The sequence below is a fragment of the Arachis ipaensis genome, chromosome B03, assembly GCF_000816755.2.
Source record: "Arachis ipaensis cultivar K30076 chromosome B03, Araip1.1, whole genome shotgun sequence".
Lineage (NCBI taxonomy): Eukaryota > Viridiplantae > Streptophyta > Magnoliopsida > Fabales > Fabaceae > Arachis > Arachis ipaensis.
This window is the reverse complement of record NC_029787.2, coordinates 5,908,313-5,919,039: the sequence shown is the minus strand read 5'-3', so window position 1 is coordinate 5,919,039 and position 10,727 is coordinate 5,908,313. Positions and strand designations below refer to the sequence as shown.

Below are 10,727 nucleotides of genomic sequence, written 5' to 3'. Positions count from 1 at the left end.
ATCAAGACATTAATTCATGATTCTTTTTAGAAAAAGTCTAGGGCATCAATTTTTGTGTTTTGTGGCCAGCACTTAACCATCAAGAGAAAAGTTTTTTTTGAAACAAAGAAAGCTCAACACGTTAAAGTGGAGCAAAGAAAAGCAAGAAATAAACATAAAAAACAACCCACAAAGCCATCAACCCCTGGCATCTCCAGTGCTGCTCTCAGCCTACCCCAGGATCACAACCACGCCCTTCTTTATAACTCAACACCGTCCTTGTGTGGATTACCTCAATACTTGTTCTGTTATTCTTGAATATTCGTGCATTACGTTCCAACATGATGTTCCAAATCACTACAAAGAACGCTATCATCCACATCTTCTGCTCTTGTTGTCTGTGGGGCATGCCACTCCAGCTCTCAAACAACTCTTTAATGGTTCCTGGAAATACCCAGTCTCTACTAAATGACATCAACCACTTACACCACACCTGCCATGTTACCTCACACCGAAGAAATAAATGCTCAGCAGATTCTACTTCCTTGGTACACAGGACACACATACTATCACTCAGGATGTTAACTCCTAATTTAATCAACCTCTTCTTGGTGTTAACTCTACCAACTAGCACAAACCACCCAAACAGCTCAATCCTCAGAGGTACGAAACCTTTTCAAAAGGAACTCGTGAAACTATAGCTTGTGATCTCGGCCGACAGCGTCTCCGATTGTATGGCCTGTAATCTATACTAAATGAGTTATAGCTTAAATGGCATAGACTCCCCATACTTAATTAAGAGGTTGCGGGTTCGAGTCTCCTATCTTACCATCAAGAGAAAAGTAAGTAATCTCCCACCATTAGATGTAATCTCACACCATTAAAAAAACTATTGATGACCAATTAATGATTACAAAACACAAAAATTACTGCCCCTATCACTTTTTCTTTTTATATCTCATCGGTCAAGTATATTTTTGTGTTTCTATTTTTAAGGTCTTGAGCCGTTAAAAAAATGCAGTCATAATTTAGTGGGAAATTGAGAGAGAAAGTACCTCTTCGGTGCGACTAATGGCAAAGCCAAGTTTTGTGTCATCATCTTTGAGTTTGATCTCTATTGAGAGCTCTCCCCCAATTGGAGCGTACCATAGCCTAACTGCTCTAACAACACCTATGTCTACTCCATGATAGTCCTCAAATCCATAAAGGCTTTCATTTGCAACGTTTGAAAAATCAGCTAATGACCCTGAATTCACCGTTGAAGATGCTGTCTCTCCAGATATCTGTCACACAAGAGGTAAATATTAAGAACCATTCATCGCAATTGAGATAAATAATAATTAACAACATTGTTTAACCTTAGTGAGTAGTGACTCAGTTTGGATGTTCATAAAGACAAGAGGAACCCCTGAAGCCTGAGCTGCATTAAGCCATGCATTTGCCCTGGCTAGAGTGTCCTCCACGTCGTGGTAGCGAGACGCCACTCGGTCGGAAGCTTTGGGAAGAAATAACATGGAGATGAAGTTGCCAGAATTGGGAACTGAAAGCATCTCCTGCATCTTCTTCTCCCATGGATATGATACATATCCATCTTGTGCCTTACTCCTTGTTAGTGCACTTACCATCCTACTCGCCCTTGAACCTGCAAAGTGAACAAAATGCACTCATTTTTTTTTTTTACCAAAGATAGAAGACTCGAACCGCAACCTCTTAATTGAGTATGGAGAGACTATGTCATTTGAGCTATTACTTATTGGTAACAAAATGCACTCATTATTGTCTATTTTTTTATGTAAAATTGATAATTAAAAAACAACTGCATACGAATTTTATTTAATTAATCCACGTTATTGTCATAATTAAGCAATTATAATCATAGCACTTTTCCTTAAATTAGTTGAACCAAATGTCTTCGTCAGTTAGAAAAGGAAGTCATGTGTATCACGCATCAACTTTGTGCTTCAATGTAGCAAAAAGGTTTGCCGCTTTCGTATGACAATTTATTGCCGCAAATTACTTGGTATACAGTAATGGGAATTCAATCAAACCCTTGGCTAGTTGGCTCAAATAATGTCAAAAAACATTTTAGGTAGGAAAATGTGAGAAGCTGAACAAATAAATAAGATACTTTTTTATTTTCTATATGATTGGGTGACTTGCGGACAAATAATAGTGTTTGGGTAGATGCAATTCTTCATCCTTGTTTGTAAACGTATTCCTAATTCCTAATAATATAAAGAATTTTAAAAAAATAAATGAATTCTCAAAAATATAATTTTAAAAACTAAATTCATCACTTCCTGGATTTTTCTGTAATTACAAATGGCCCACGCAAATTCTTAGGCCCCGGATTGCAGAAAATCACCTAAATAGTTAAAATTTCCTACCATATCTAAATGTTTTTTTAGCAAGAAGATGATATTAATAAAAGGAACTAGTGGTACCTTATCTAGCAGTTATTACATGGTAACCTCAAATGATCATATTATAATATAGTAAGTAAACCTGAATTTTAACACGATCGTGCGTCTATTCATTCGTTTTATGTATAGCTTAATTAAAACTAACTAAAGAGAACTATAACTCAAATGACATAATCTCTCAATACTCAGATCGCGAATTCGAGTTTCGTTCTTAACTTTGGAACAAAAAAGTAACTATAAAATAAAATTGAGCAGAAAATAAGAGAGAGTAAAAGACCTTGTAAGCGGTAGCATTCACTTTCGGTTGTGTCCAAGAAGCCAACGACGTAATTGGCATCGGCGATGGACCTCAAGAGGTAGTTCTTCTTGCCGGAGGAGGAGTCTCCGGGGAGGACGCAGGCCTGCAGCTCAACGAACTCATGAGGTCCACGTCGGACTCTTACAAGGACGGACGTCTCCTTCTTCTTGTATGCATCATGAAGGATCTTGTTGAGTCCGGTCCGACCGTTCTTGAAGGGTTGCCTGAACCGGACCAAGGAACCGGCCGATGAGCCAATCCGGAGCTCCTCTACTATATCGCCGCTTTGAAGCACGTCGGCGGCGCTCCATTCATCGGATTTTGAAGTTGCTCGTAAACACTCTATGGAGATAACTTTCAATTCCCTTGTTGGTGACTCTGAACTACTGCTCTCTGAACCTCGATCCATGGTCATATTTTTCTTCTCTTTCTCTCTCTCTTTCATTTCATTTTCATATAATATAAGGGTATAATGACTCAATTTTTTATCACACAGTTTCTTCTTACACTGTTCAACATATGAAGTGAAAATTGATAATTAAATAACCTTAAAAGAGGATTTAATTAAATTTATCACAGGTGGGTCTTCATATAATATATTTGATTGATATTTGATATCATATTAACTTCGCCCTTATATTATATAGTATACACAACAAGTTGATTTGAGAGAAATTAAAGTTGGTTGGTTTTTGGCTTTTGCATTGAAGAAGCTGTTTTGTTTTGTGTACGTGTTTTATACGGAAAAGTTTAGGAATTAACTCCAATAAGAACCAACTCAATTAATATTTTTTATTTTAGAAAAGTATAAATAGACAAATAATGTGGACAATGAATATATTGGATATTCAATTTATTAGATGTGTGAATAGTTATTCTACTATTAAAATTTAAGTTGATAATTTGGAGGTGCAGTGTATTTTTATTTTATTGAGTTAATTTTAAAATTTATTATTCACAAAATTTATTATTTATCTAACAAAATTTATTTATTTTTTATTTTAAAAATTAAAAAATTAGCGTAGTGAGTTTTTTTATAATAAATTTATTTTTTTAACTAATTAACTCCAATAGAGTATATTTTTAGTTAATTCCTTAACAGAATCGGCTTTATATACGCTGCTTCAAACGTGATAAGTACGTCTAAGAAAAATAAATTGCTAGGATTTGGAAACTTCGGTTACGAATTATTATCTGAGGTAATGTGCGAAATGTGTACTGTGGTGAATGGATCTCTCTGTGGACGAATAAATTAAATAATGGTAAATAATATTCTACTATTCGTGTGTTTTATTTGACAAGCTAAAGAAAAGGAAGTCAAATGAATAACCACGTAATGTGAACCCAACTTTCCGTGATTTTATACTTTATTTTTTGTTTTCATTTGATGTTGAATAAGTATGTGTATTTATATTAACTGATGAATTAAAATAATTTAATTTGTTATTATCTATTGAGCTGAAACCATTCTACTATAGCTATGAATGGAATAATATTATGTAAACAAAATAAGGCACGAAACACTATACGTATTTATTTCGTTTTCCGTGTAAATGAAATGCGTATATTTTTATTTTGTTTTCACTGTAAACGAGATATATTATTACAAATTTTTATCAGCTATAAAATAATGTACAATTCTTTATATTTTTCACAAATATATCATTTTTTTTTTCGGTTTTCTTTCGAAAAATAAGCCAAAATGTCTAGTGGTAGTGGATATATGATTGTAAGTAAGAAGGGGTGAGATAAAGGTTGCTAGCACTGATGGAAAATGAAAATTTTTTGTTTCGTCTGTTTTGCCTTCATGGCGACGAACATGTGCAGCTCATATTTGATATCCATAAAAAAATCATATCAGAATAAGTTAAGAAGCTTTCGCACCACGACTGATACACGTTGCAAGTCCAGTGGAAGACATGGACGTGGATGGTGAAGAATCCGATGAGGAGTATGTTGCGGATAGCAACGATAATGGTTCTTCTGAAGATGATAAGGAGGAGGAGTTCGTACCCGAGATGCTGGTTGAGGCATCACTTCGGTATTTTCTTCCTGCCCTGCAACTAATTCTAGCCTTATCAGCTGTACCCAGTCACTATCAGATGCTGGATCTAGACTCGATGCACGAAAAAATCCGTTTTTCAACACAGGTGAAGAGGATTACAACTTAAACGGTGGTGTAGAGTTTTGGGTTAGCCACAGATTCAAGAGTAGGGATGCTGTGATACAGTGTTGAAGAATTACAGCATCTGCAGAAGTGCTAAGTACCGAGTAGTGGGGGATCGATTAAAGTACCATATTCATTGCTGGCAATATGTAGCTGGATGCCCATGGAGTATACGTGTTGTCCTCCGACAAAATCTCGGATATTGGTGAGGCCTCGTTTAACTGTGGTGTAATTAATATCATTCATCACTGCTATATTTTATGTAAATGCCAACCATGTACGTGTTATTTCGTTAGGGAGGTGCGTAGGGTTAGAGGAGCGCACACGTGTTTAGCACCAACCATGTCTCAGGACCATCGACAGTTAGACAATAGCCTTATCTGCCGTGTCATCTTGCCATTGATACAATCCAATTCATCCGTTAGCATCCCTGTACTATACGGTGCAGTTAGATCTTCGGGTGTCCGGCCGAACTTCCTTGGCCCGGTGCCGATGGTCAGGGACGTCCTGGGGAAGGTGTAGGACGTCCCTCTGCTGGCTGGCAATAGGTTGCACGTCTCCCGCTAAGTCCAACAGCTTGGGGTCATCAAGCACATTCTGCCCCGACAAGTGTCTGACATGGCAAGCCTGCTAATATCAATCCCAATACTCCTGCGTCAGCCAATAACCTGTGCACGGTTGAATGGATACCTGGTATCCCTCCCCAAACCGGGTCCTCCACCGATCGTAACACTCACGAAGCTTGGTAGGCCACCAAACATCCTCGCCACGTCCTATGGTAGTCAGGAACCTATCAACGTTGACCGGGTCTCCTATCAATGGCTGCTCGCCAATAAACTGGCGCTTCACCCGATTGACATAGTAAAATTCAACTATATTGAAGCAAACGAAGGGAACAATAGAAATCCATGTTCTACACTCTGTCTCTTCCTTCAGCCATAGCAGGCAGATGTCCTACAGTGCAGGGTCATCGTAGGGCATCCACATAAACTATAATGTACGTTGTGAAATAATCTTCAGTGACAGGTGTGTTGAGTTTGAAAAACTTGAATTATTATGATAATCAAACATTATTAATTAGAAAATTGTAAAATTATTATTTGTTTCAAATTGTTGGGCTTATGTGTTTATTAGTGTGCAGAATTAATTTTGGGCCAAAAGGAAATATAAGCCCAGTGTGATCAAAATGTGATCAGCCTTTGTGCAAAAATATTCCATACTATATGGCTAAATTATTTAAAGGGATAACAAAAGCTAATTGGGCCAAGAAATATGTGCACTGTCCTTGGTCCAAATTGAAGGAAGAGAGAAAGATTCCAAACAGAGCCACGGTTGCCTACTACATTGCGGAATGGAATTTAAAATTCAAATGAATTAATTGCTTGCATAGGTAACTGAAACATGAAATTAAATTGAGTTAATTTTATATTGAATGTTTGTCTCTTCTCTCTCCTCTCTCTCTTGTTTTCGGTTGTCAATCAATCAGAATAAGAAAAAAAGAAAACAAGCTATCAGAGAAAAAGTTAACAGTGGCCTATGAAAGAAGAAAAGGCTATGATGAAGAAAGCCAGTGAAGAAGGAAGATCCGAAGCATGGCATGGCTAGATTTTTACCATTGAAAGCAAGATTTCAATAAAAGCTTCAAGATCTTCCATGCTAAGAATAGGAAAGATCCGCTTATGTCATAGAAGAAGATCTCAGTTGCAAAAGTTCATTTCCATTTTTGTCCATCAAAGAATGAAGATAGCTTCTGGAGCTACCAGATAGGAGGAAACAAAAATGGAAAGCTTAGAGCTGTCAAGGATCAGAGGTTCATCAAGGGTCAGAGTTCTTTCTTGGAGCCAAAGTCAAGATCAATGGCTTAGAGTGAAAGAACTTGATGAGAAGGGTTGAGAGAGGTACATGCATGTTGGTTTTGTTTCGGTTTTTCCTCTCTCTTCTCTCTGTCCGAACCGCTGCTGTTTGTTGGAGAAGATGTTACTGGCTTGGTTGAACTAGTTTCAACCTTGGAAGCTTCCCCTTCTATAATAAGGGTGAACGGCCAAGGATTGAGACAAGGAGAGAAAGTGTAAAGTACAGAGTTCTCATAGCTACTCAAACTTCTTGAGTTCTTATCCTTCAAAGATGTTCATTTTGTTTTTCTTTTTCTTAGTATTGTCTGTCTGGGTCTCATGGTAAAAGACAAACACGGTGAGGTTTGTAAGAAAAAGCCAGTAAGAGGAAAAAGGCAGTAATCAATATTAGAGAAAAAGCCATAGATGTCTCAGAGTTTCTTTGTACATCTGTTTGTTGTGTTTCATGATCCTGTGAGAATTCCCTTGTAAGTTGGGTTAGCACTTTGCGGTTGAAAGCTTGGTAGGAGTCCAAGTGAAGTTTAGATTTGGGGATAGAATCTAGATGTGTCCCATATAGGAATGAGTAGTTCCTAGGGAAGAATTGGTGTATGTAATCTGATGATTATAGTGAAATTTTGTCAGTGTCGTGATGGAGACTGGATGTAGGCTGCATTGCACTTAGCAGCTGAACCAGGATACTTCTGGGTGTGATTCTCTCTTTCTCTTCTACTCATATTCTGATTCTGTTGTGTTGGAGACAAAAATGAAAAATATCTCCTAACCGTTTACAAGACAAAAAGAAAATGTCTCTTGACTTGTTATGAGACAAAAAGCATAAATATCTCCTGAAATTTCTTTGAAAAATAAAAATTAATATTCAACAAAAAATTGGCTAAGATTCAACCCCTCCTTCTCTTAGCCACTGATTACCATCAAGGTGCTAAAAATGTATGAGTAATTTATGCAACTATGACCAAATAAAAGGGTAACTCTCTTACCTCATCCAATTTTAACTAATCCAATGCCCGATGCCATTGCAGGACTCTCTGCTTGTGCTGGTCCTTGCTCTACTGTGTCATACATATCTACCTGTGAAAATTTGCAAGAGTAACCACGATTCAATTAATTGCAAATCATATTGAATTACGTAAACGAAGAATAATAAAACCGTAGTGAACAGTTACCTCGCAGCCATGGGGTACATGTAAACATATCGCTCAGGTGGATACTATTGGAAAAATCTCTGGTATATCCAAGATATTAGCAAAGGAGTGCATCATGCGATGTCTGTGGTGGAGCAATGTGCTGCAGAGCATAGAAAATGGTACATCCATGCTAGCACCACAGATCCCCAAGACAGATAACGGCACCTCTGAGAGTAGGGATGGCAAAATTTCCCGAGACACGGAGATCCCTGCGGGGACTGCCCCGAATGGGGATCCGATTGTGGGGAATTTTTCCCGCGGGGATGGGGATGGGGGACAAAATTCCCCTGAAGCAAACGCGGGGACCCGAGCGGGGATCCCCGCCCCGTCCCTGCTATTCCCCGAAATTTATGAATTCCCTGAATTATCCTTAATAATTTATTTCTCATATATGTTTTTTATTCATTTCTCACACAGACATATATATAGAAACCCAAAACTTCTAATCTTTATTTGCATAACCCTTCTTCAATTCAGAGATCTCTAAGGTTGTCCATACTTTATCCAACCTCTCTGCAGTCACCCCCTCGTCACCCTTCTCATCGCATCATCGCATCGTCACACCTCACCGTGCCATCACCCTTACCGTGTTGTAATTTCTATTTGCGGCGTTCCTTTTCGTAACTCTGCCGTCGTGTTCATTCTCCTCTCTGTTGCCGCGTCTCCCACCTCGTCCACTGTTTTGTCCTTGGCTCATCGTTGCGTCCCTCAATTGTGTTATTTCGAAAGAAGTCATCATCGTGTCATTTAGACTTTTTGTATAAAATCTTGCAGTTTTTGTATAAGATAGATACTTGCAGCTCTATTCATATGGAAATTAATAATTAGTTAGAACTATTATGTAGAAGGGGAATGGGGTCCCCGCGGGGAATGGGGATGGAGAGCAATATTCTCCCACGGCGGAGAATGGGGCGGGGATGGGGAGCAAATCTGAGGGCGGAGATGGGGAGCAGGGAGGCATCCCCGCCCCCGCCTTGCCCCATTGACATCCCTATCTGAGAGTCATCTAGTAGTGGGAGCCACCGGAGATGGACCTGATTATTTGACTTATCAGTCATTCGGTAACCCTCAATCATCAACAGTATGTAGCTCCGCATACCGTCAGAGGATGGCTGGATCATCAGTATTGGACATCTGTCGGAGTCGCTCCTGAAGCCATGTCAGCTTGAGGGAGAAAGACTCCTTCCTCTGCTGATCCTGCTGCTGGACTGCAGGAGGCCTGGCACTGAGTACCCCTCCACCAACTCCCAAGTATCGGTCCCCTATCATGTATGAAAATCACAGAAGCACCCACCGACTAGCTCTCCATGTGCGCATAGCTCGAGGTGGTACGCGACGTCCTACATGGTGATGGTGCACTCACCCCATGGCAGGTGAAAAGTGTTGGTCTCAGGATGCCAAGACTCCACAAATGCTGATATCAGGAAATTGTCGAACACGAAATCTTTGAGTGGCACCGTGTCGTCGAAGCCAGCCTTCCTCAAGTAGGGGACAATGGCATTTCGGTGGTGAAAGTGTGTGACTCACTATCCTAGAAAAAAATAGACGAGACATTTGGTAAACAACGAAAAACACAAATAAGTAAAAATATTTATTTAAATATTTACTTAAATAACTAACCACAAATAAACCATCAACTTAATAACTTAATTTAAGTAATAACAAAATTAAAAAAATCATTTACTTAAATATTTAATAACTAGAAACATAAACATCTCGTTACTTAATTAAGTTAACTAAAAAATATTTAGTTAACTAACTAATAACTAAATTTATTAAAGAAAAATAAACCTAAATAAACATTTAACTAACAAATTCATGTCAAAGTATGTTTAAAATCATACTCTATCAGTTAAACTATTACTAACAATATATTCATTCATATAACATATACTGCATACTACTTCTATAAAAGTACCATAAGTTTGGGTACACATGTATGGTTTAACATAAATATAAAATAAAAAATAATACCAATTTTAAAGTTGGCTGCCTCAATGATGTGCCAAGTCGCAGTTGGTTAATGTCCGCATCATGTGCATTTGCGCGTGCCATAATTTCGTAATAATTCAAAAATTTGATTAGAAAATAGCATAAATGGGAGAAAAATTGAAGACATAGATGAGATAAGGACTAAAACTGGCGATGTGGACAAAATACATATATACAAGTTTCTTCCACTCTTAATGAAATAAGAGTGCATGTATCTCGTTTACATGAATGTAAATGAGATAAGGTCGTTACACGCTATGTGTACAAACATGATACGGCCACGTCGACTCGTGTCTTATCTCGTTTACAGTGTAAATAAGATACGTATATTTTTATTTCGTTTACACGGTAAATGAGATAAAAAAATAAAATGTATTTTAGTAAAAATGCAAATTATATATTTTAGGAAATAAAATATTTATTTTATTTATTTAAAATAATTCCTTATTTTTCTCTCTCTCCGGCATATTGTATACTTGGATTTGAAATTTCCACTTTTTTGTTTGTTTGTTTATGTGATATGAAATAATTTCCACTCTCTTTTTGTTTGTTTCATGTGATATGAATTTCTACATGCAAATTTGATTATATTATTATAGTAGTAAAATATTACAAAAGATATATGTGGTTTAATTTGACGTAACTAATAAGTAATAATAAGAAACTTCTATCATAAGTGTGTATGATATATATGAAATAAAGTATTATTTTGATCTCTAATATTTAAGTTAAATTTTAATTTAATTTTTAATATTTTAAATATTTTATTTTATTTTAAAAAATTTTAAACATATTTAATATTGTCCTACCATTAAATTCGATACTAAT

General features: G+C 37.1%; 1 protein-coding gene across 1 annotated transcript in view; it reads right to left on the bottom strand.

The window, feature by feature from the left end:
• The window catches only part of LOC107629007, a 4,369-nt gene extending 1,053 nt beyond the window's left edge, over positions 1-3,316 (bottom strand). Inside the window, exons 1-3 of the mRNA XM_016331674.2 lie at positions 2,680-3,316; positions 1,338-1,621; positions 1,035-1,262 (exon numbers count right to left, since the gene is read on the bottom strand). Of these exons, the coding sequence (XP_016187160.1) occupies positions 1,035-1,262; positions 1,338-1,621; positions 2,680-3,145 (978 nt within the window). The 5' untranslated portion in view covers positions 3,146-3,316. The remainder of the gene's footprint in view (positions 1-1,034; positions 1,263-1,337; positions 1,622-2,679) is intronic.